Consider the following 26,591-nt stretch of genomic DNA (forward strand, 5'->3'; position numbering starts at 1 on the left):
AAATATCCATATTTTTATTTGACTTAATGTGTGATGTGTGGAAATTATGTTCCATTTTTTTTTCAAAATTCTGACACTAAGTTAAAAAGGTCTACCATCACTGTCATAGTACAATTTGATATTCTTAGCCGAGGGACCTTGTATGAGGACCCTGGTGAAGATGAATGCAAACTCAGACTGCCGACTAGCTTAGTTACTTTAAACAGATTAATACTGCCTTGAGAAGTTGTCGAGGTCAAAACGTAAAAATCAATGAAAAAAAATTGCTACCAATGTACCTGCTTATAATCAGTCATACTTAACTATAAATTATTTCTTGCAGTTTTTTAATCATGTCCTTATTCTGGGAAAAGAAGAGAAGAACCTTTTGATATTCTCAAAAGTGTACGAACTTATATATGAACTGTACCAATGCTGCCCTTCAATACTCCTCTCAGTGCTACCGCAGCTAGAGTGCAAACTCAAATCGGCACAGTTCCAAGAAAGACTCAGTGCAGTCGCATTACTTGCGCGAATGTTCTCGGAGCCGGGCTCTGAACTCGCCAAGCAATATCCGGCCTTATGGCGCGCATTTTTGGGCCGTTTCAACGACATTTCTGTGCCGATCCGAATCAAATGCGTGCAATATTGCATGCACTTCCTCGTCCATCACCCAGATCTGAGAAAAGATATAACTGAAACATTGAAAATGAGACAGCACGACGCTCATGAGCAAGTGCGATATGAAGTAGTCATGGCAATTATAGCAACGGCACAAAGAGATTTCCAGGCTGTTGCCGAATCAGAGGATCTATTACATTTTGTAAGAGAGCGAACATTGGATAAAAAGTTTAAAATCCGAAAGGAAGCCATGTCCGGATTGGCTATGATATATAAGAAGTTTTTGACAGAAAACTCTGTACCTCCAGCCACGGAGAAGGCAGTACAATGGATCAAGGATAAAATTCTTCATGGTTACTATATGACAGCTTTAGAAGACAGGTTGCTAGTTGAGAGACTTTTAAATACTTCTCTAGTACCATATACCTTACCACCACCAGTAAGAATGAAGAAATTATACTACTTGATGTCGAATGTAGATGATAATGCTACCAAAGCATTTATAGAGCTGCAAAAGCATCAGTTAGCTGTACGTCGTACGGTTGCTGAATGGGTTGAGTTGCATAGGAAGCCACCTACGCCCACCGTTCAAAAGGAATTAATCGCTAAGGTCTTACACATAAGTACTAAATTCCTGCCAGAGTCAGTAAAAGCGCAGGAGTTTCTTAATAAGTTTTCACAGCACATGAAGAAAGCGCCAGAATTGCTCCAGGGCATGGAGACTATATTAAATCCTAATGTCAGCTGTGAAGTATGTGTAAAGACAACAGTAAGTACAGATTTAATTGCGTCAAATAATTATTTAACCTCTGTTCTTAATACATTAGATACATAACTATAAATACACTATAGAATAAATAACTTTCGTGGGTATCTGTATACATTTTTATAATACATTTTATAGCAATTCCTATAAGTTATCAAGTAATAAATTTAAAAAGTTTGTTCCATAAATACTTGAAAAAATTTCTATTAGAATTAACATTGTGATAATAAAGGTTGGAAATATATTGCTCTAACACTGTATTTTTTAAATGAATTAAAAAAATAATCTAAAAGATATAGGTTTATTAGGAAATTTCAAATTATTGTTATTGTGTTTTAAATTGTAGAATTTATTAAAATATCGTAGTTATGAAGGAGCCTCCATAGTATCTTATTTGAAATTACTAGGCAAATATACCCAAAGAAATTTGATGATAATAATAATCATATTTGTGGCACCTACAGTTTTTAACTTTAAGTTTAAATTCAGTCTTATACTATTTAAATTATTTTTAACATTTTAATGCTTTTTTCAGTCAAGTGTACTCAAAAAGCTAGGACAACCGGTAATGACAAATTTGTACTACAACACTGTGAAAATGCTTCTGGAACGAGTCAGTTCCGTTATGATAGATCATGATTCACTGTTCATACTTGTTGAGTATGTGGAAGGAGCTGTTAAAGGAACAGATACATCTATTGCAGAGGAATGTGGTAAGTTGCGTACATTCACAGTACATATACGAGATAATGTTCCACAGCTATAAAAAACAATGACAGATGAAAAAACTAAATACTTTCCCAAAATCGTACAAGACAAGTAATAATGAAATTCATATTATTACATAAGTATTTATAAAACGGATTCATTGTTATTATTATTTTTATTGCAAATAAAATTAGTGTACAGTGAAAATCAATCTATATGTCCAAAACACTGGTACTTGATAACAGACATTCACTTGTATTTTTTTTTAGTTTTGTCTATAATATTATTTACTTGATAGGCATCGACTTGAAGAAGGCAGCAGAACGCGGGTTGAAGTTGCTGGTGATGCTGTCGTTCGTGTTCCCCGCGCACTTCCTGCACGAGGACATCCTCAACAGGCTCACCTCGCTGCTGGAGATGGACGATGAGACCGTCGCCCCCCATATCCTTGCCGCACTTACTTTCCTCGGCAAATATCGCCCGCTTAGTAAGTTATAGAAACAATATTTTATATTAATTAATTTACCAAAATGTTATTTTATATTGGCAAAATACCCCCTGTATTAGAATCTCGAACTATATTGATCTAAGTTTACTACCAGTGACATTAATGTGAGAATTCAATTATCAGTTGCATCTTAATTAAGTTGATATAAAAATATTAACAAAAAAGTCTTGACTTAACTAAGAGCAATATCGGAACCGGATGACTACACTATATTAGTGCCATTTGAGAAGCGAAATAGATTTAAAATCCTTTCAAAAAATTCAAATCCCAATCATTTTTGGTAAAAGTTATGAAGATTGACATATCATACAACAAGAAGTTTTTTTTTAATATTGGTCATGTTGCACCATATTTCCAAAGAAGAGATGGAGTAGCTTTGACGACAATTACAAATGGCTGTGTAGAATTTTCCAGAGACCAAGTCATTTACACAGAAGACATAGATAAATATATTTACTTCGAAAATTTAACTTGTGCAGTTGAATTTGTAAAATTTACTAAAGGCGTCTTTTCGTACTAGCCACTTTTTTATAATCTAATTATATTTTAATTGTAATTCAAATTTATTGACGTCAAGTCTACTATCTATTTGATTGAAATGCCTCCTATATGATAATATACTTTTTTTATTGTATAAAGAACATTGAAATAGCCTGGATAAATGAAAAATAGACACATCATTCCCCATGTGTGATATTTTCTATTTATTCATTTACAGTGTAGGGGTATCCTTAACAAACAAACATTCTTTGTAATTTTTTTAAAGCAAACAATAGAAGTTTTTTAGCATTATCTTTCTAACATTATCCAGGATTTTATTGTAAAAGCTCATAAACATTACAGAAAAAATGCTGGATATCTTTTTAAGGCGGGTCTTACGGTATTTACATTCTTTTGCCGAAATGGTGATTATCATTTTATTATTCAAATACAATTCTATTTAAAGGAAATCTTTATTCAAGTAGGTTTTTACATGCTCTTTCGAATCTTCGATTATTTTAACATTATAAGCAATAAGCTACCACCCGCTCGGAACGCTGATCTGTTGATAAGAGGCTGACAGAAACTCAACAGCTGCTCATTTAAATAAAATTTATCAATTTTTATATGTACATTATAATATCAATCATGTAAATGAGTCAACATACCAAGCATTACCATCGATTAAAAACTCTTTAATGCTATAATATAATTTATTTCATAATATACTTTTGATTTGAAACTGTGAAACAAAAGGTCTAAGATATCTAGTGGAAATTATTATGTATATGGTGCACACCCAGACTATTTATTTATTCTATTATACATTGTGCATATAAAAGATATTAGTCTGACAATGATTATAATTCAGTTATATTATAGGCATATTAATAGCGATAAGTAATAATCATGTAAATACAAAAATAATGTTAATGAGAATAAATGTTTCTAGGTGAGGCTTGCCCTTCGTTATTCCCAAAATTGATCACACTATGCAAAGCTTACGCGGAGGTCGGCACTCCGAAACAAGCAAAAAATGCTGTCAGGTGAGTTACTTTATTGTGATGTAATTGCTAGTACTTTGGCATGTGTACTAAATTAAGGCTTTCTAGTTATAGAAGGTTTATTAATAGTATTAATGGTCAGAATTTTTCAAAAGACATGTAGTTCTCAGAAAAGCTTAACTTAAAATAAATTTGAATACACATGATTGGTTATAAGTGTAAAAGCTTTAAATAAGCAAAAAAAAAACTTATTAGCCGACAAAAAGCTTTAAAGACTTTACACCCATTGCCAGTAACCCTTTGTAAAAGGATTATTCCGAAATGTGTATTTTTTATATTAGAATGCAACAGGTCAATAACTTCCAACGGTACATTGACTGCAGAGACAGACACTAAATCAATAAAAAATTAGTATGTAGTAATTGAAAATTTGATAATGTTTTCCTGAATATATTATCTTTATGTTATTATTTTAAAACATTAAATTTTGGTTAAGGTGTACCATACTTTAATTGACACCAAATATACTCACCCCCTTCAAAGCTTTTACACCTATAACAAATCTTCCTGTTATTATTATATAGTATGGAACAACATAACCACAGAGTAAACCATTTAACAATATAATAAAAAAATTGCTATGGATCCATGTGGAAAATAATATTAATGAATAATATTCATTGTCTATACATTCACCATATTTAAGCTTTTAAACATATTTTCAATCAATCTGTATTTATTGTTTACAGATGTCTGTATGTAAATGTGCCGGAGCAGCGTTGTCAGATCTTCACGGACATGCTGGACACGTTGCGTGCTACGCTCAACCCTCATTCAGAGCATTACCGCACCGCCATCGTGACGCTCGGACACGTTGCTCATAACTTGCCCGACACCTTCCCAGTTCACATCAAGAACATTGTCTCCAGAAAGGTATTTTGCCTGTTATTATAAAGACAGTAAGATACTTTATAATAAAGCATGTTATGAGTGCTTACGATATGTTTGGCAACCTTGTAAATTATATGGAATAAAAATAACCTTGAATCTTTCTCTAGGCTTCATGTAGGTGTAATTTTATAAAATTAACTCTTAATAATTCTTTTGGTCATTAACTGATTCGAGCCGTTGTTTTAGATGTTCCTTTAGAAATAGAAACTATAGGAACCACAGCTGTTAGATCGCTAAAACATTCGCTTCATGAGGTAACTGGGTACAAGGGCCTACGGAAGAGCCTAGTCTAACGATTCATTATTAACAGGTGTCTTAAAAGGCCAAATCATAGTTCGATCACAGCTGTAATGTTATTGTATTTTTACTGATAACTTAAATAACTGAGATCAAATAGCAGAAGATACTAGTATAAACAGCCTCTAGCAATAATACCACTATAAGCCATTGCACCTCTTGGATTCTGTTATATAATTTTGACTTAAAACATTTTCTCACCACTTCTAAAATTTGTTTTAGTTTTTATTTTTAAATTTAACGAAAAAAATATGTAAATTGTAATTTTGTGTTACACATTGCAGATAGTAAAAGAGCTGTTAGTTCGTGAAGGAGGTGGAGGTCCGAATGCACCTCAAAACGACTGGTGCGATGAAGAGGATTTACCAGAAGAGACGCGCTGCAAGCTGGAAGGGCTCAAGTGTATGGCGCGCTGGTTGCTCGGCTTGAAGAAGGACGAACTGTCAGCTCAAAAGACATTCAGGATGTTGAACGCCTTTATCGTTCACAAAGGAGATTTGTTACAGGTTTTCACTTTATCTACCATATCCATATAAATTTGTTTGTTGTATACTATAAAGTTTCGACGAATGCGTTCTTGCTATCATATACACTGTGATTGGTTATATGAGTACAAGCATTGTCTTTTGTGATTTTTTTCTGTATGTATATACAATTTCGTCTAATTATTCCTCTATTTCATATTTGTTATACCATGCCATTTGGTACATTTTGTTCTCTTTGATATAAACATTATTTATGTCTCTATTTACATTCTATACTTTCATTCGTTTTCTTGTCTTACTATAGTTATTGGTCACACATTATGTGCCATGTCCTTAACTTTCTTATTATTATTATAGCTTTCTTTATATATATCTCCATTTTCTATTCTTCTCAAACCCGTTAAAAATTACGTATTTAATACCACAAATATTCCTAAGGTGTGCTATCTTCTTACACTTAGCATACAATATATTCTTTGATAATATATAAAACATTTTAAAATCTACCATTGGTAGCTTTCTGAACATTATTTAAAATCCTATTGTAAAAGAACTAAATATATTTATTTGTATGCACCATAGAAAGATTATCTAACTCAATGAAGTAAATTTGAAGATTAATTTAGTTCTCACAGTTCTCAGTTACAATATACAATTTATGTTCCTAAAAACAATGAATATCCAAGACCATTTATGACAATAATTATTGTGTTCACAGCAAAATCAACTATCGAAGGCGGAGATGGCACACCTGCGGCTGGCTGCCGGAGCGGCAATGTTAAAGATCTGTGAACAGAAGGGCGTCGGCGACCAGTTCACCGCCGAACAGTTCTATAACCTGTCACATCTCATGGTTGTAAGTATAAATAAACACTTAATGTCTTGTGTCCTCTTTAGTCCTTAGCTGACCTCTTCTCTATATTTAATAGTAACTATATTTTTAGAAATTGAAAAAAAAGCACTTTTTTATTCTAACAACTAAATGCTATATTTAAAATTAGTTTCGAAGTAAACATTTAATTGAAACTAGATAAAACTTTAATTTAAAAAAAGCAGTTTTCATTGTAAAATGTGGTTGTATTAATTTAGGATATATTTACAATCGTTTTTATTGTTATTCAATTTGTATTTAAGGAAGAATTAAAAATTTAAATGGAATCTAACTCTATTTCTACTTTTTTTTTAGGATGACGTCCCACAAGTACGAGAGATATTCGCAGCGAAATTACATAAAGGGCTCTCTAAGGTAAACATTTTATTGTTGAATTGCATAGAATTCTCTTACAATATCATATTTGTGCACATTTTAGGTATTGTCTTCTATTTCCTTGCTTCTACTTTTTTATTTCTTTAAAATTATTCTCAATTCTTCTACACCTCTTAATATCTATTTTTTTTATTCTCATGTATTGGATGCTTTGCTTCTTTTTATCTACATTTATATTCCTAACTTTGATTATTTTTACTTCTCTATATTAAAATAAAACATTCCCGTATATAATGAAACTATGAGTTTTCGATATCCCAACTACTACTTTACAAATTAATCAATCAACTAAGATACTATTAAGTCTAAGTGGCTTGTGCAATTTCCGTGGGTTCGAGGCGACAAAGCGTAAAAAACGCATAGCCTAAGACCTCTTTTAAAGTAGCGAAACTCGAGGGCTTCCTCGGAACCCTCACCTAGAGCATACATAGAGAAGTGGTGGGAGAAATTGTTTCTATCTAGTATGATCTTGCTATATAGTACTATTTCACTCCTCACGAGGGGATCTCGGCTTCCGCTGGCACTCATTGATAAAGTGAGACGGTTGTATTAATATATTTTCTGTTTGCAGGGTATTCCTAACAAATGCCTGCCGTTGGACTTCATGGGCATGTACGCGCTGGCGGGGCGTGAGCCCGACCGTCGTATCCGCGCCGTGGTCCGCCAGTACATGCTGGCCGACGTCGTCCGCCGCCGCGAATACGTGCGCAACATCACCGTCGGCACTAAAGGTAACCATTTCTACTCTAATATGCAGGCTGATTAGTTATAAGTGTAAAAGTTATAAAAGGGTGAATTTCTAGCTCACTTGCTATTTAATACTGCTATTAGTTAATGGCACGCCCTGTTGATAAATCAATAGTTTCAGTTATACTACACAATGTTAGTATAATATGGTAAAAAAGGCGTTTCCAAAATTTAAAATATTACACATTTAGTTAATATAATATAATTATAATATAATTATTATTTACTATTAGTCCTTACAGAATGTATTACCAGAAGTTACAGTCCCACTGTCTCATTTGCATTACATACAAAAAATCAGTGTGTTCTTAGAGAGTTAAATATTAAACTATAGAAGGTATATGTACCAAAAACTTTTTATCTCATTTTCATGTTTATAACATAGTTGAAAGAGCCGTGAGCCAGCTGCCACACATCTTGCCGGACTACATGCTGGTGTTTGCAGTGCCGGTACTTGCACACGACCCATCCTTCTCTTCTTACGATAACATAACGCAGCTTAAGGTAAGCTATTCATTCAGACAATCATTTTAAACCAAGAGTGCTATGCTATGCAATTGCCATGCAATTTATGGCTAAGGATCTCCGATCTCTTTTAGAAATCGTTTTTAAGAAATCAATATCCTTACTTGAGGCCGGCCCTACAATATGTTTATGATATTTTTAATTTAGAATAATAATAATAAATTTTAAAAAATGGACATCTATATTGTATTTACAAAACACTGAAAAACTGTCTATTTCGGTTACATAATTCCGCGAAATATTATTAACTACCGTTTATAAAACTCAAAACGCATGTTTATAGTAAATCGAGAGAAATAGCATATTCAATAAACGAATATTTAAATGGCAAGAATCCTCGGCAATGATGTTGCTTAATTATTTTGTTTCCATTTAGGCTATATCTGGCAGAAAGTGTATAAACATAAATCAGTATAGTTAAACTTTTTTAAAACATATATTACTGAGGAGTTTCTTCCTGTTTCTTCTTCATAACTATAACACTCTAGCGAAGCAGAGTGAAGGCAAAACAAAACAATTGTTTTAAAATCAGTTGACGACCTATGAGGGTTCTGTTAAAATATTTCAATGTTGAAGAAATGAATTTTAACTTTGTGTTTACCAATTCATAGATTACTAGACTAATAGTGTTAAAATATTTTTCAGGTAATAAAACAATGTTTATGGTTCATCTTGGAGCCGCTAATCACCCGTAATGACTTCTACTGCTACGGATTTTACAAGAGTCTCGTCGAGCGCATGAAGAATCACAAAGACGCCGTCCAAGAGAACGACGACGCCATTAACTATGTAAGAATCATTAAAAAATAGCTGTAAAACAGTTTTATTTATTTAAAAATACATTTGATATAACATGTTGTTTAAAAAAAAACTAACATACATTTAAGTATTTTGTTAAACATTTATATATGCAATGTTTTCATTCAAGTATGTGTTAATTTAATCAAATTATTATTTTCTTTAAGGAGGATATAACCTCCTTAGGATTACTATCGGTGATTACTTGTGTATGTCATCAGGATAATGCCAGAAGAACTCATCACTCATCACATCACTCTCAAAATTGTATAATGAAGTAGAATATGTAGTGGAAAAAAATCTTAGTGTTGGAATATGTATAAAACATATATATATTACATTTAACATTATAAATATAAATCAAAAGAAACCTGCAGACTCCAGACCATTAGTTTTTATCATATATATTTTTTGAGATTATGAATTGAAATTGAAAATTAACCGCTAAGTACACATTCAATTTCAGAATCTATAACAAGTATAATAAAGAGTACTTGTGATTACCTGTTTACAAGTACCAACTTAAAATTTTAAAATAATATTGAAATGTATTTACATAATTTTTGACTTATCTAAATATTAGTTTTGGAGAAGCTGAATGCAGTTCTCTTCTAACTTGTCTTATTGGAAATCTATGAGGAAGCTGTGTACATTATGTGGCTAAAATAAAATGATAAAATTCCATTCTTAATTTGGTTCGATTAATTTTTTTTCTTGATACATGTATTTTAGTGTCTATTGTTTGTGTTATTTTTTTCTTGATATGTATTTTTGTGTGGAAATTTTGTTGGTATCTGCATTCGTATTACTGTTTAATGATTTAGGTGTAATTGAACTACTTGTTTCATAAAGGTAACAAAGTACAATCGATCACTGGTGCCACATAAAATCAAAGTAATCATGTAAAAATATACAGTATTATCAATAGAGTAAATATGTTATTGCAGAAATTGTGGGCGGTGTGCGACCTGGCGATGTCGGTGATCTGGTCGCGTTCCAGCAACTTCGAGATGAGGGAGTTCCCCTCTGACGCGCGCATCCCCACCATGTACTTCGCTCCACAGCCCGAGTTCTTCGTCAATACGCGCGTTTTCCTGCCACCCGAGTTGCAGGTAACCCTATTCACTCATAAAGAATCGACGCGGACGAAGTAATATTGTTTATTTTATTTTAATATTCTTCATTGTATATGCTAGGAGGCATTACATAATAATAAACAATCTCTCACAGAAAACCACAGTATGGAAAGGGTAGAAATATAAATTTACGTGTACAAAACATACATATACGTAAACATATATACTTATAATAATTAAATGTAATACAGTAATAAATAGAAACATCAAACTGCACTTGCCTCAGAAATAATTAGGAAACAGAGAAAGAAGAATAAATGAATTAACGGGTAAATAATCATAGGTATGTCTATATACACACACTGTTGAAGTAGTAGGTATGTCATATTTTAAATATTATTTCCATCAAATGTCAAATTCAATTTCAAAATATCTTAATTCATGTAGGCTTTTACACACTCTTTTTTAATTGTCAATTATTTTTATATTACATGTCCGGTCAGAAACCCAATAGTTGCACATTTAAATTAAATTTGCTAATTTTTTGTGTTTCCATTATAATTTCAATTATGTTGAAGTAACATATTTCGATCAATTAAAAAATTGGACGCTGTAAAAGGATTTACTTTAATGTACTTAATAATACTTTTAATTCTAAACATAAAACTGGAAGGTCTGCAACATGTTATAGAATTTTATTATGTTTATGTACTTGTAGAATTTATTGTTAACTTTTACAAGATTTAATATAATAACATTTGGATTATGAATAAAAATCATATATATATTTGAAAAAATTGTATCAACGCCAATATAGCAATATACCCACAATTACACAGCCAGTATGCACACATATCAACTAAAAATATGGCAAACATACCGTATATATAGTTTTAAATGTTTAAATAATTTTTCTATATGAGTGTATAATCCTGTTATATTTACATACTTGCCTACATTTATAAGTATATAGAGGATACCTATATAAGTGCACTTAGCTAGTAAAATATAAATTAGTGTAACATAGCATAACAGTATAGTCTATGATCAAGTTTCAAATAAATATTAAATAGGAAATGAATCCTTACAAAAAAGCTTTATAATAATGAATCTTAATAATTTAAATTAAAATTAATATTTGAAAAATAGTGCCCCATCAGGCCCCATTGGCAAGCTAACCATCAATCGATGAGCCATAGGTACTATGCTCAAGATCAATTTTCAAGTTCAAATCAAAACAAGATCTCTGGTAGATGAATGAAAGCAATTGATTGGCAAGTTACCCGCTGGGGCTTTAAGTTTCTAGAATGGAAAACAGAAGAGGACGGACAGCAAGCGTAGCATGAGTCTGAAAATGCTTCCTATTGATCTCATTAGAAATCTATAGAAGAGGTCTATATGTTCAAACGTTGAGGTTCTACTGTCAAAATGATGATGATATTGCACAAAAAACACAAAAACCATTTTCAATGAAAATAATTAATGTTATGTTTTTATTGTAGTTCCAGCCTAAGAGACAAAATACTATAGAGCAAGGTGTCCGAGGGAAGAAACGTGCGCGCACTGTGCCCGAAAAGGAAAGAGAAAACACAAATGATGTGGAGGTGAGCAAATTATACCTCTCTTGTTTCGATATACTAGGGTTTTCCCATGTAGGCCTAGTCAATAGTAAAAACTAAATAGGGGTTAATAAGTTCTAAAAAGAACACAAATTCATATTTATAATGTTCAAGATACCTTATATGGTGTTACGTGTTCCAACTTGTATTAAAATAAAGTTCACACATAAAAACACTTACAAAAAATTTTTTAGTTAGTTTTTGCTGGAAGCAGCTTTCATCTAACTGGTTCTATTGCTTAACCTGTGGGAAAGGCCTATGTCTGACAATACACGTCTTATGTCTAAAATGATAAATGATGGTGAACTATCACTTAAATTATTCATTAAGTTTGATGATTAAATATTGTCAAATTTTCTCATTAAATTGAAAAGTAAAAACGCCCTTGATTATTAGTTTATTAAGATAAATTGGGTCTTTTGTCCAAAATTATTACACAATCGCTGCATTACACCTATAAAAACCATGGAAATCTCTGGAGTATGAAAATGATTGATTTATAAAGTTAAAAGATAATTTAGAAAAAAAAAGTTAAAACAGTTAAACAGAATTTTGTGTATTTTAATATATAAAGATGAGTGAGGGTAAGGGAGGAACCTTTTTTCTTAGTTATAATTTGATTTCATGTAAAAAGCGATATGAAAGAAACTTTTAGAAAATCATTAGTTACCTTCTCCTATACTTATGTCCATCAGTGGATGTCATTCGGCTGAAAGGATGGTAGTGAAACATTTTAGATATTTGACCTCCAATCATCCCGTAAACCTCCAGCGATCACTAGAGGTAATAGGTGGAATCTTATGGTGTAATGAAATTAATTTAAATTTGAAATTACACAGCCTTCGGAGGCGTCGGAAACCCAAATTCAATTGCCGGGGCTGGAGCATCCCCCGGAGACGGATGTAGACGAGCCCCAAGCGAAAAGAGCGATAAGTGACTGAGCGAACCGAACCGTTAAAGAGACTCATAGTGCCGTCGCACTCCGAACTATAGTAGGCAGTGGCGCCGGCTGTGTTGCGGACAGTGATCTCTTGACCCTACCGTCGCCAGGTAGAGTATGGTAGCAGTCAACTTGCACACGTAACCTATCATACTGTTATAATCCGAGGTTTTAATTGCCCGCAATCAAAATTGTAACTTTTGTATGTTGTGTTATTATTGTAAATCTTTTCTATTACCGTACTCTAACCTGATAGTAATGTGACATAGATTTATTACACTTGTCTGTATTAACGGTAATATATTTTGTGAAGATTCACGTGTTTTATTTTGTAGTTTAGTGTCTTATCCCCCTGCCCCCCACCCCCTTCAATGTAATGTATGTACCTACATGCAGAAATTTTGTCATTCTTATTAAATATTAAAACAATCAAGGTCCGAGAAAGTTTTAATTATTATTTAACGTGAATCTTTGTAATATATTGCCGTTACATTTTACCTGTAAAATGTTGACTGATTCTTTCTATCATGTATTTTGTTGATATATTTTTAAATTAAATTTTACTACATCGCACAGTGTAGGCAAGGAAAAAAATAGAAAAGCTTTAAAAAATACGTAAAAAAAGTAATATAAATCTAATGTTTGTAATTTTATTGACAATAGAGAACGAAAGACAAAAGGACGAGAACTTAGTTAAACGAGTATTGTGTTACATATTAATCATTTTGTCATGCTTATTTTCCTACACTGTGTTGCTTGTGTTTTGGGAAACAAACGCCTGGATTGATGATATTGCATATTATGCAATTGCCTGATGGAAATAAACAGGGATAGGATCATTTACGTCTGAATACCACATGATTATACTACACTAAACATGAATTTTTTTCTTAATATAGAGTATAATAACATTTTTTATGTTAATATTGGTATATCTGTTGTTATGAAAATGTTGATTAATAGAGAAAAGATTAGTTTTTTGATAAAAAGAAAACCAACAGTGCTGCCAATAGCTTTATTTAAAATAAAAACACTGCCCAATGGAACTGGTTAATTTTTATAAAAAGCTTTTAATGAAGATATAGCCAGGAATATTGTTTGCACTTATATATGAAAGACATTAAAAATAATAATAGTTGGGACTTTGAAAATAATAATTAATATTTACGAATATAAATTTTAATAGTTTGAAAAGATAGAATAGTAAAATTGTTTTCAAAAAGTTTACTTTAAAATTTTTGAATTCTTTACTGGTTTAATATTTTTAATGACATCTTTTGTAAAATAATTTGGTTTTAGTTTATAAAAATGCAGTTTTAAAAATTGATTATGTTAAATTAAAAAAAAAAAGTGCAAACAAGTGTCATTACAATCCATGTTATAATCGGGGCTTTACAATAAATAAAATAATTTTGTGAATAACTTAGTGTCATACACTTCTGTATGACTCAAACAAACTTATGTTAATGTCATGTACATAAGAAAAAAAAAAGATTTTTTATAACAATATGGCCTTTTACATCATATAAGGGTTTATTTCCGTCAAGTGAAAATTTTGTAAAATCAATATGATGTTATCGATTCTTATCTCTGTCATCATCTGAGATCTGATGCCTAAAGCTACGAAAATATGGAAGAGACTTCAAATATGCTTTTCATTAATAGCCAACCCAAATCAGGGTTAATTTTCATCAGATCTTTGGTCATCATTGATGTTAATGGGTAAATGTTGTATATAATTCTTCTACCTATTTCTCGGCTAATAACTGAAATGTGGTTACTGTAAAGTGGTTTATTATGGTATATATACATTACTGGCAATGTTTAAAATACAAATAATAATACATTTGTGTATATATGCGAGTTTCTTATACCGTACGTAGTATTTAAAATTTTATATGAAAAATACGTTAGATATATATAACTTGGCGTTAATATGTGTTTTCATTTATACGCTGGTCGGAAGACGTGACGATTCTTTTAACTAGATAGTTTTTATCTGTATTATAACTATAGTTGCAGTTTTAATAAATCAGAAGTCGTTCATTATGTTCCTTTGGTTATTGATCGAATAGATATCGATTTTGTTGTCGATATTAATCGACTTCCACTTTTAGATTTATTTCATTTATTAAGTACTCTCTGTTATTTTAGGACCAAAATTATGAATATATTGCCCATTGATGTTTAAACAAGTAAATCGGTACGTGGTATATTAGATTTATTCATAGTAAAAGCGAACGTATAAAATGGCTATAGAAATTTGGCGCGAAAACTTAAATTGATTTTCATGTTTATCGAAAAAAAAAACGATTATCTTCCGACATGTTTATTTATATCGAAAACTCATGACAAAACTAAGATTTTTTTACGATGCCATTTTAAAGCATATTTGTTTTGTCTTTATTAATCTGTAAAAGTTTATACTATGAATAGACTAAGTCTGAATCTGAACAGAATATCGGACAAGAAAAAAAAATAGTCTGTACTATATAAGCTTAATGTGTCGGTTGGGTCGTTGTTTTTAGTTGTAATTTTAGGTTTTTCTATTTCTATTTTTTTATATACACTTGTATTCGTATGTTGAGTGTATTAACACTTTTATAATCGATATTTGTTCGAGTAAAACATAAATCGATATATTCTTCTTCAATATCAAAATAAAGTTGTAAGTGTCGCAACATATTTTGTGTTTATACGGACATATGTGCGTGTTTTATTACTATTTTAGTTTTGTGTGTATACAAAGTTGTTTAATTTATAGTTTCGTATTGTTTTGTCCGCGAATTAAGATATTTATTAAGTAGGTTATTTGTGCCCACTTGAAGCTATGCGGCTTGAAATTTATCTTGGTTTCAGTTTTGTGTCGCATTTGTTTGAGTTGTTTAGGCTACGCTCTTAAGTTTATTTCATTTGCTGCAGCGGCGACGTTTTATTCTATTTGTTTTCATTTGATAAGTGTACCAAAAAGAGAAACGGAGTGGTTCGTTGTATCGATGCCACGAGGTTCGGAAGCCGCGGCAGTGACTCCCCTGTAGTTATATGTAATAAAATAATTAACAATATACTGTGCTGTTTTATTATTATTTTTTATTTGTTGAGGAAACTTAAAAAAACAGGCGACTTTTACAAGTCATTACAAGTTTCTGCCTTTAGCACTATTGATATTGTGAGGATGTGCAAAAGGATCATAATCCTACATAGAAAGTTACTCAATAAATTGTATAGCACATTCAGGTGTGCAATAAAGTCTTACAAGATATATATAAACATATACACATACTCACATACACATGCATATATAAATGTGCGTGCACACATGCATGCAATATATAAATAAATAACAAAAAGATGTTATTTTAAATTCTTAATTATTAAACAATGAATAATTAAACAGAAGTGAATATATAAAATTAAAAAAAAGTATCCCGTGAAATATGGCGAATGGCGTAATGCGATGCCTAGAAAGAATGTATATGTTATAGAGTGAGAGAAAATATGAAAAGGGAAGGTAAATAAAACATAGATTTAAATGTACGTGTACTTAAAAATGGTGGAACGAGATGCCCTAATAGCGAGGCATAATAAAAAATGTTAGAAAAACTTTTTTTTATTAATCTTTAACATTAGATACTATTTTATCTATGATTATATATTGTCAACCCCATTTTAATTGTCATATTCGCAATTGCAACATTCAAATATCATTATAGAAGAAACACGCCATTCAGCACAATAAAATATAAAACTTACTGCTTACCAAAACACTAGACATAACCTATATAGTACAGTTAATTAGATCGAAATAACTTTTTGGACTGATTTGTAGTGTTGAACAATATTGAAGATCGCTGAGAGTCGTGGACATAGCTCTGTCATGGCCAGAGATTTCAGAAATGAGGAGATTCGTAGACGAACGAATGTAATCGACAATCCAGCGAATTGGCAAGTTGATCTGGAAGTGGGCTGAACAGAAGGCCGCTAAGGCCTTAAGATTCTGAAGTCGAGACCACCGACCAGCAAGCGCTCGTTGCTGAACTATACTGTCACTTGTCTAGACTTTTTATAGCAATTTTGAATTAATTTACGTTTTTTCGTGGTCTTTATTACAGTCTTAGCAATATCAGTGACCTTGCATCGACATTATATTATTTTGAAAAAAATTCTGTAAAGATGTTTCTGTCTGTTTGTTATAGAACCTTTATCGTCAACTTGCTCTATTTATGACTATATTCACGACGAAGATTTTTTGGAAAGAAATTATTCTTACTTTGTAAAGAAATACAATACAATAAAAAACTTGTTTACTCAATTTGTTGTTAGTTCTTTCCAGTAGATGGCGCATTATGAACTAGCGTAAAATTAATTTTAAGTAGTCGATTATAAATAATTCTAATGATCTTATAAATTGAGGTTCTATTTTTCTTCTTTTAAAAGATTGCCACGATTAAAATTAAAATTAAGGTCACCATCCACAAATGAAACAAAAATTTATGTCTTTAGTATGTTATTTAATATTTAAGTTTAAAAATATATTTGCGTGTAGATACATCTTTAGACGTGCGGTGTGACCTCGTCGCTGTAGTGCCGCTCTATACTTTCATCAACTTCGACCGTAGGCACCGGTCTCGGCACGGGTCCTTCTATTTCTGGTTCGATAATCTTCATAGCGTGCACCAACTCCGACGTCGTTTTATACGACGCTATCGTTGCTTTTACGAAATCCCTGGAATGACAATATATAATGACAAAATATAAGGGGTATTGTAATGGAATAATAGATATCTAGTTATTCTCGACTAGCTACAACATAATCCTCTTGTTGACAGAGGACATACTTAATGTGCGTGGAATTGTGGGAATTTTCCTTAATAGCATTTCCTACAGGTGTAAATATATACATGTAATTTTTATAAATATACCGCCGAATAGTCCTCGCTTCGCACAACATACAATACACCTCATTCACACATGGGTTCGATTCCCGGGATTCAATCTTATATAATACCCACTTTGTGCAATAATTACGTAGAATTGTCACTGCTTACAAACATATTATCACACTATAATACTACACTGTGATTGCCAACACACCTGCTAAGCGCGGTGATAATGATATATCCGCTCATAAATTCTTTGGGAGAGGTTTATGCGTTGCAGTGAACGTATAGCGTCTTCTGACGACCTTAACAGTGTCCTGTCCACCTGGAGCACGTCTTACGCTGAACTTACGCTGAACTTGTTCGTAAGTTAGGCCTCAGCGGACAGACGGCTACGTGGCCTATCGCTTCAACTTGCCAATCAGCTGACCTATGTCGGATGTTCGATCTCGTAGAGAAATCTCCAGCAAACTTCTCTCTATGACTGGTCAACCTTGCTAATGAGTCCCAAAATAAGAGACGACGTTTCAATACCGCTTTCAGACATTTAGAGTTTACCTGAAATAGAAGGCTTTGATGAAGACAGGCGGTTGATATGCGTGACCGCACTTCTCGGGGCCAAAACTCATGATCCCCATCAGCTGGTTCCGTTGAACGGCAGGTGCTCCGGCGTCGAACTTCACGCAACGGTAAACGATAATAATATTGGTTGTATTAATGTATTCATTTATATTATTTAACATTTCGAACTTATAGTGATAAATTTATTTTACATTATTCTTCAATGGTGTACCAACAGCAATACATATTATTTATACAATATATCGGGTACAATATACTTACAACATACAGGATGATAGGTTATAGGTGTGAAGGCTATAATGTGTTAGATGTGCAACTTATCGATGAAAAAAGCTTTAAGCTTTTACACTAATTGCCCACGACCCTGTTTAAAATGGTCACTCAGAAATATGTTACAATAATTTATTTCTTACTTTGGAATGCGTCTGGCTTACAACTTCTGGTAATAAAGCTATAAAAGGATAGATGTAAACAATAATTAATTTTAATACGTATTACATATCCAAATATTAAAAACGTTTTTTCTTGCTATATTATTATTACGCTATTCAATGTTTCTGAAAAAATTGATTTTTGGACAAAGTTCCATTGATTACGAGGTGTTTATAGAAGCGATCATTAAGTTCGCGAAGCGGGAAGAGTATAGATTTTCAATAGATAATATAAACAAATTTAAATTAATGAAATGTTTATATTTTTTGCTTAACGTAAAAAATAGTTATACTGTTAATATCTGTTACATTAATGTAAAAGGGTTAAGGCTAAGTCGTTAAAGCGTATGTCACTCCAAATCAAAGCTGTTAATTTCTATATACAAACGGCATATGTCTATGATGATATATATCCCTATTCCGATAAGATAATGAAAATTGTTTTATGACGCGAATTATCAACATAATTTCAGCCACAGGACGTCCACTACTTCTCGGTCGTGGACTCTTGTCAGAGGGGCGGTGGGCATGTACCTCGGTGTTTGACGGAGTGAGAGATTGATTGAGTCTTTAGTGATGGCTTTAATGAAATCTATCTTATTGGAAAGCGTTCATGAGACGGCTTGCATTCCACATTATTTTGTACCACCAAACGTTCCATTGAGCCTGCTTTATAGGAGTCGGCTAGTAGCATGTCCACCGCTAGGCGACTCCTATAGATTTCCAATAGCACCGATAAGAAGCGGGTTGCATTCAGCGTCTTTTGGCAACCTTAACAAGATCGACCGTCCTCGTTGTGGGCGAACGTCATATACAACGCTTGCCGGTCCGCAGTCTCCACTCTAACTCCTTAAGACTAATTAACCATGTAACCTGTATGCTGCCACGAATAGCTTTAAATTATATAAAAAAACAGGCCACTTGGCTATAAGAAGTAGTCATTGTTTTAAAGAATGCCGATCCTAGAGCCGGATTACATGGTTTAGTTACTTAGCCGCTTGATAACAAACCTATCGTGTACTTACAAGGCAAGCGTCCCTACTGCCGTTCCTCAGCGAGGCGCAGAAGAAGTCTGGCGTGAACTGGAAACCGTTGACCAGCTGGTAGGCATCTATGCAGTAGCTGCGGGTGCGTACCTTCAGCCGCGCAGTCAACAGATCCGGTGTGTGGTCTCTGAATGCTGTGTCCGAGCCCTGATCAATTTTTTTTTAATTTCATGACCTAATCACACTTCTCGTTCACTTCTTAATTTCTATAGGGTCGTGTTTGCTAATGCCTTGAAAAAGCCGATGATAAGCTCTTTACAAACCATTCTATCTTCTGTTTTCCTCAGAGTAGTATTAAAATAATTAGCACGATGTCTTATAACTCCATATAAGTAAAAATAAAGTCCTTGCTCGACCCTTTTTGTCACTCCAGAATAAACATGTTAAGCTTGTTTTGAGTGGTAGTCTAAGCCTAGGTCTTCTTCAGCTGCAGGACGTTCACTGTTGGACATAAGCTTCCCCCATGAATTTCCTATAGTACTGGTTAAAAGTAATCTCCTTGCAGCATCTTCCGATGATTTAACTAGGTCATTTGTCTACCTTTCAACTTGCCAATCTGCTAGGTTATGTCGGTTATTTTCATTCGTCTACGAATTTCTTCATTTGTGATTCATTCAAAAAATGTACCTACGTGATAATAACAATACTGTACCCTGGTTGCTCCCCAGCCTGATACGACGATAAAGCTCTGAGCAAACGGTTCCTTGACGCCGTCGTGTATCTTGATTAGGTTTATGTGATCATCAAAATCTGCGATAAATTTAAAAAATTACGCATTTATGAACAAACTATTATCAAAAATAAGTATTAGAATATTTACAAAGTAGTTTATAAGTATTCATATATGTAAGATTGATTATAAATGTTCGATAGGTTTACCCAGGTTCTCGGAGAGTTTAAGGAGAGCCACATCGGCATGGGGTACAGGCTCCTCTTCGAACTTAGGATGTCGCACGGCACCCGCCACGTCCAACAGCATGCCGCCTTCGTGTGCGCGCGTGCTTCCTACACGCACCTTCACGTACTCGCCAAGAGACTTCAGCGGAGCAACGTGCAGCACGCTCAATGGAAACGACGAATAATTACAAAATTACCTTTATATCATAACCACGGAAGAAACTCAGTGCAATACGAGTAACACTCCAAGTTCTCTTCTCGTGGGAGCCTTGATTAGTCACTCTATGGAACGTCCACTGAAGCAAACAAAGAAATATGCGACCTCCCAATGTGGTGCAATAGTATAACCCTGAACTGAGGATCCCCGGGAGCTTACGTGTTTCGCTCCCTCTAAAGAGGTCTTAGACTTTGCGGCCTCTAGGCTATGCTGTCTTACATTTATACAAGTGATCACTATATACCTATGCTTCAAAGTGATAAGTAAGTGAATAAAATTAGAGTGCTAATTACTTATCATCATCATCATGTCAGCAGACATCCACTTCATTGCATGGGCGTCCTCTAAAGATGTCTACAATAACTGGTTTTGCGCTGCCAGTATCCAAAAACTTCTCGTGCCTTTGACTATGTCGTCGTTTCACGTAGTTGGGAACTCCGCGTCTATCGACTCGTGGTCGTTACCCCAACGCCTGCATGAACGATGTGCCTCTCCCGCAATTTTTCGAGCTACGTCTATGACAATTACTCTATACATACTAATTAAGACAATGTGCAGCGGTTAGCACCCAGTTGGTGTCGACGATGGTGCCGGCACACCAAAGCCTCCCGTTTATTATGACAGCCGCCATGTAAGGGAAGTTCTTCGTGTCCGTCGCATTGCCGCCGCGGATTCTAAGCGCCTTCTGGTAATTCACTAGGAACTCGTTGCGGATTCTAAGATTTTTGTTGTGCTGTCTTCGGCGTTGGTCTTCAACTGGATTTGAGTCTTTTGTGTCTTCTAGTTCGGATAATTCTAACAAAGATAGACATGTTTAAAGATATAATCATATAAGCTAATGCTTTAAAAAATTCACAGTTAGCTCAGAGACGTTCAAACTTTTTAGCATTTCACGGATTCACCATACATTGTAGGAAGAAGGGCCGGGTACGGTGCTCGAGAACGGCTACCCGCGTAACAGTTTCAAGGAAGCCTTTTTGCAATGCCTTCACCTTCACCGGCCAGACTCGTCACCTTACGTAACTAAATTTTTAATTGATTTTACTAAGGTTACTGTTTAGGCAGCCCGTTTTAGAAAAGATCTGACTGACACTTGCCACGCCTGAATCTTTTGGTAACAAATGAATTTATTTCGAATTATACTTTGACTAGGACGTTGTACTTGTCCGCCGTAGTCGTTTGGAGTTTCGGTAAATTCGTTTACTGTGTAAAATCCATAAGGATTACACGTTTCGTTTTTCTTAAAAATAGGCCCATAGGAGTGTATATCACAGGGGAGGCCAAACCCCGATCATGCTAGATTGAAGCATCAATTGAGTTTTTTCCGCCACTCCTCCCAACGTTAACGCTTTCCAAATTGGTAGTAGTAATATTAAACAGGCAATAGCAACCGACCAAGACGAGGGTCGACCCTTTTGGACACCCATGTGTCAAGTGTGTAAGCGGGTATTATCGACGAGTGACAGCCTGAGGTCTACTCATGAGGCTCTTGACCCATGTCAGTCCATGGTACATTCACCGCAGCGATCTAAGAACTCGGCAGCCTCCCAATTTGGTAAAATTGTAGTATGAAGCAGCTTGAACCTCGACTTTCCGGAGAGTCCTCAAGCTTCGCTGTTTTAAAAGAGGTCATAGTCAATGCGCACTACGCAGAGTGATATTAGTGCTTGCCACCTGAAACCCGCGGAATCTGCTAATGCCTTTTGGCCAACTATAACATTCCGGTCTAGAAAAAAATTGAAAGTAAATCCGATCTAGAAGACGTCACCTCTTCAGGAATCCATTGTTTCTCATACGTGTACATTATTATGTATAATTTAAATATAATGAACATTGTAAATGTAATGTATTCGTATATTTAATGATAAACTTCGATGTATTAAGAAAAGGTAAAAATCTTTTTAAAATACTAAATTACGTACCTTTGGATGTGATGTTATGGTCTGCGAACAATAAATTTAAATTAAGAACAGCTAAAAGATAAAGAAAGATTAATTTAGCCATTTCAAAGGTAATGAATCATCGAGTCACACGGCCTTTTTACGGACGAAACAATATTGAAAATAAATTTTTATGTATAGAAATATAACGAAAGAATATAATATTTGTCTGTTAATGCGTTATTGTGATTTGAAATGTACTTTTATTGATTTTAAATAACTAAATCATAAAAGAATAAATCATTTGTGTTTTGTTTGTGGGCTCATGTGTAGCCGTTTCTAGCCATCATCGATCACAAAGGTAAAATCGTCATAAAAACTCCCGGGCATTAGGAACGCAGGTAAGTTTTTTCTTAGGCTGGTAAAACTGTCTTCAACATTGGCAAGCGTCAGTTTATCAAAAAGTTTAATAGGTTTCCGAGTTACACTTGTTTTTGGTAAACGCGTCAAGTATCGATTGGTGTCAAAAAAGATCAATTATTTTTGAAAACAATGCGCCAAAAATCGACTCATATCGTTCCATAACCCCCATATCCGTTTAAATAGGCTTTGTGTAACTTCTGGCTATTCAGCAAACCCATTCAACATTCAAAAAACCATTGTGGGGACATGTTTTGACATGTTTGTGGAGATAAAACGCGAATCGAAGAAGTTGCTTAAGACTCTATCGGAAAAAGACTATTCCGACTGTTTACGAGGACTAGAAAAAGCGTTGACAAAAGTGCCTTTTATTGGACATTATTATTGGATTTAGGGGAAAGAAATTGGTCTGTAAAGATAAATAAAGAATAAACATTTTATAAACAATTCATCTTAAGTAAGAAAAGGACCAAGATATAGCTACTTCCGTCATGCAGCAGTAGTCGTGCAATAAAGTGCACCGCCCGCCAACCCGCTGATAAATGCGCATGCGGCAAATAATGCGAATTACACAACTACCACCGTTAAATCACTCAACACGCGTTTCACCCCTCCACGGGGCATCTTCAGGAGTAATGTTACACCAATTTGTGCCAAACCACTCTGTGTTTAACGGTGTTAGTTGTGTAATTCGCAATGTTTACCGCAGCTGTATATTGGTCCTTTTCTTACTTAGGATGGATTTACGCGAAACGCCTGAATCCATTAAAAATTCATCTTGCTCTTTGATAACAGTATTACACTTCGTATGGTTTTTAAAGGACTGGTTAAAAGCAGCCTGCATCGAGCGTGTTCCGATGATCATAACAAGATCGTCTATGTATGCTGTGCTAGCCGGACCGAGGTGTCCACATCAGAACCTTAAGTCTCACTGGCCACCTATTCTGCGCGCTATTTAGCATGCTCACTGCCACTTCCACTTGTTAATCCGGTAGGTTTTATGGCTACTTAGCTTCGTCTATTTAAAAATTCCTAATTCAATCAAGTAGCAAAATCGCGTACTCCAATACAAAATAAGTGTGTAATACAATTTTCTATAATCATCTCAACAATTAAAGAAACACGTAAACAAAACCGAGTGAAAAAGTTGTTTTAAAAATACATTTGTAAGTTACGACACTGATCGCAATAAACTACCTTATCAAACATACTCGTAACAACTGGTTCGCGACTTGTTCCGTATTAAATCATCACTTTCGTACGGATAAGTTTAACTACAAGTAACAATACCTTTTTGAATATTTTCTTAACTGTTTCTCCATGTCCAAAGGTTGTATCCGTGAAAGGCTTTGATAGAATCGACGAAGAATCATTTTTGTGCTAGTCTTCTGCTTTTTTTATGGTAGAAGTAACAGAGAGTCCCTATATTGATCAGCAACTAGGTGATCGTTCACATAGTTTGTTACCATCTACTTTTCCTCCAAAAAAATGTTTGCCAAAGTTGTCTCGTTGTCTGTGGGTGACGCGGCAAAAATAACTTAAAACTCGTTAGTAACATAGTTTAGAAAACCTTATCTTGACTTTGGATAGATCAAGGAAGGATTTGTTGATGGGTTTTCTTGTTTACGTACGTGACATTTTCTTTCAATACCACTTTTCCAAATTCTTACACCTTTTACGGTCTGGTGGGAAAATTGACTACCATTTGGAGCCTTATAGGAATGTCGAAGATACTAACTCCCACAAGTCTCACCTTAATTTTTCTATTTTTTACACTTTCTACCTATTCTGGCCGCATACGCAGTTGTAGTTAAAAATAAATAAAATATTACTTTTGAATTTAGAATCTGTCATTATTATATGACTGCACATTGTTTTTTTTTTCGCGCCAATACATTGTATTAGATTTTGTGATATTAAAATAGAATGGGGCGATAAGGAAAATTAATTAATGCCAAACATAATTTTAATATCCTCCATATGCCTGTTCAAATGTTTACGTATTGGGCTCTTGATGGGTACAATACAAGTCCTCTATTTGTGAAAAAAAAAAAAACTAAAAAAGCAATCAAATTAGTAAGGAAAGAATACGAGAAAATCCTGTCCGAAAGCAAAATATTTTATCTCGGGGATGCAGATAACACCTTGAATTAGGACTTTTAGCCTATAAGAGGCAGTCATTTCATAACTGATAATTTAAAAATGATGAGGTGGTAAAATCAAAAGAACTACTTAAGCGGTGTGAAAATCATAGAATATTTTTTTTAACCAGAGTTTTTTTTACAATTGGGCAATATCTTAACAAACAAAATGACCGTATTTATTTTAAAAGCTCCAAAGCGTACGATGTGAGCATTATCCAACTTCGGTGATTTGGATGTTTTTGTGAAAAAGTTAAAAAAAAATCGCCAAAGTGTATCAAGATACCATTCTTAAGAATGTAGTTAAGCCCTTTAATATCACTACGTAGAATAACAAAGAACTATCATAAAGCTCGATCCACACAATCTCCGCTTCATCAGACCTGAAGGCTGGCGGCCATCTAGTCCTGATCTTAATCCACTGGTTTATGATATATGGATAATTTTAAAGATTAAAGCTTGCTCTAACTACCATGATGATTTGGTGGTCCCTAAAACAATCCATACGACCAGCAGTGATCAATTTTCCAATAGAAGGAGATACCGACTGCTCAAGTCTCTCGGCATGTGAATGACAAACAAATCAGTTTTAAAATGCGCCGCTCTCGTGTCCTTGCGTGACGTAATGCCATACTCAAATCAAACCGATCCTCTACCAACTCTAATATCGGTTTACCTAAAATATCTTCGGAGAAAAGTTTTACATCTTTCTCCGTCAACTGAGTAGAGGTCAATTAGTCAATACGTCAGGCATCGCATCTGACGTAAATTATTTTAATTTATTAGCTCGCGGATTTTGGATCCGGAGCCGTGAGTCTAAAGAAGCTGTAAGAGCCAGAAAAATAGGCTGACAGCGTCCAGCGTCAATGGAATATAGCCCATTTATAACTGCCCTTAACGTTTAAAGGATTGTATTTCGACCAATGGAGATCACTTCGAATAAGCGTTATACACTTTTCTAATGATTTTATAGTAATATATTTAACTAATACACTGTAGTAAATATGTGACAATATATAATATATGGCAAGACGATATAATACTAAGTATTAATATTTATATATACATGCTTTGGTCTTATTAAATTTAGACATTGTACTAATAGCATCCTTTTCCGTTCACCTTAAAATTTTTTTGCAACTTCACTGTTAGGTGATCATTGAGGAGACGTATATGAACTTGCTCCTAAACTCTTGGTCTGTTTTTTTTCCGGTGGGTGTGGGATCACCAGTCTGGTCAATATCCTAACACTGTCTCTTGTTATAATCACTAGTTTTATTAATACGCTGTATTCTTCGAATTAAAAGGCGTGCCAAGATTTTAGAG

At 33.9% G+C, this 26,591-nt stretch overlaps 2 protein-coding genes across 2 annotated transcripts in view; one reads left to right on the forward strand and one right to left on the reverse strand.

Moving 5' to 3' along the window:
• pds5 (cohesin associated factor B pds5) overlaps positions 1 to 15,836 on the forward strand; it is a 37,301-nt gene extending 21,465 nt beyond the window's left edge. Inside the window, exons 6-19 of the mRNA XM_068768818.1 lie at positions 323 to 1,369; positions 1,902 to 2,079; positions 2,373 to 2,561; positions 4,015 to 4,108; positions 4,816 to 4,999; positions 5,599 to 5,820; positions 6,518 to 6,655; positions 6,986 to 7,045; positions 7,638 to 7,797; positions 8,199 to 8,317; positions 8,984 to 9,127; positions 10,084 to 10,248; positions 11,715 to 11,816; positions 12,671 to 15,836. Coding sequence (XP_068624919.1) covers positions 323 to 1,369; positions 1,902 to 2,079; positions 2,373 to 2,561; positions 4,015 to 4,108; positions 4,816 to 4,999; positions 5,599 to 5,820; positions 6,518 to 6,655; positions 6,986 to 7,045; positions 7,638 to 7,797; positions 8,199 to 8,317; positions 8,984 to 9,127; positions 10,084 to 10,248; positions 11,715 to 11,816; positions 12,671 to 12,772 — 2,904 coding nt within the window. The 3' untranslated portion in view covers positions 12,773 to 15,836. The remainder of the gene's footprint in view (positions 1 to 322; positions 1,370 to 1,901; positions 2,080 to 2,372; positions 2,562 to 4,014; positions 4,109 to 4,815; positions 5,000 to 5,598; positions 5,821 to 6,517; positions 6,656 to 6,985; positions 7,046 to 7,637; positions 7,798 to 8,198; positions 8,318 to 8,983; positions 9,128 to 10,083; positions 10,249 to 11,714; positions 11,817 to 12,670) is intronic.
• Positions 15,837 to 17,271: 1,435 nt separating this feature from the next.
• On the reverse strand, positions 17,272 to 21,615 carry LOC137925567 (putative trypsin-6). The gene is made up of 6 exons (XM_068769031.1): positions 21,364 to 21,615; positions 20,590 to 20,771; positions 20,363 to 20,460; positions 19,690 to 19,857; positions 18,210 to 18,328; positions 17,272 to 17,497 (listed from the first exon to the last, which is right to left on the reverse strand). Exons 1-6 carry the CDS (start codon positions 21,453 to 21,455, stop codon positions 17,326 to 17,328), a joined length of 831 nt encoding a protein of 276 aa, XP_068625132.1. The 5' UTR covers positions 21,456 to 21,615; the 3' UTR covers positions 17,272 to 17,325.
• Between the last annotated feature and the right edge of the window lie 4,976 nt (positions 21,616 to 26,591).

The sequence above is a fragment of the Battus philenor genome, unplaced genomic scaffold (genome assembly GCF_028537555.1).
Source record: "Battus philenor isolate CCGP_79_NKW_IND1 unplaced genomic scaffold, ilBatPhil1.0.hap1 SCAF_27, whole genome shotgun sequence".
Taxonomy (NCBI): Eukaryota; Metazoa; Arthropoda; class Insecta; order Lepidoptera; family Papilionidae; genus Battus; species Battus philenor.

What these genes read in the sequence shown, in the direction of transcription:
- LOC137925567 (XM_068769031.1), bottom strand. Translation starts at nt 21,455, where the DNA reads ATGGCGGCTGTCATAATAAACGGGAGGCTTTGGTGTGCCGGCACCATC. An exon ending in GCTGCACATTGTCTTAATTA is followed by an intron (nt 20,772 to 21,363) that starts GTATGTATAGAG and finishes GTTTCCATTGAG; the next exon opens with CGTGCTGCACGTTGCTCCGC. An exon ending in GCAGTAGGGACGCTTGCCTT is followed by an intron (nt 18,329 to 19,689) that starts GTAAGTACACGA and finishes CGTTGCGTGAAG; the next exon opens with TTCGACGCCGGAGCACCTGC.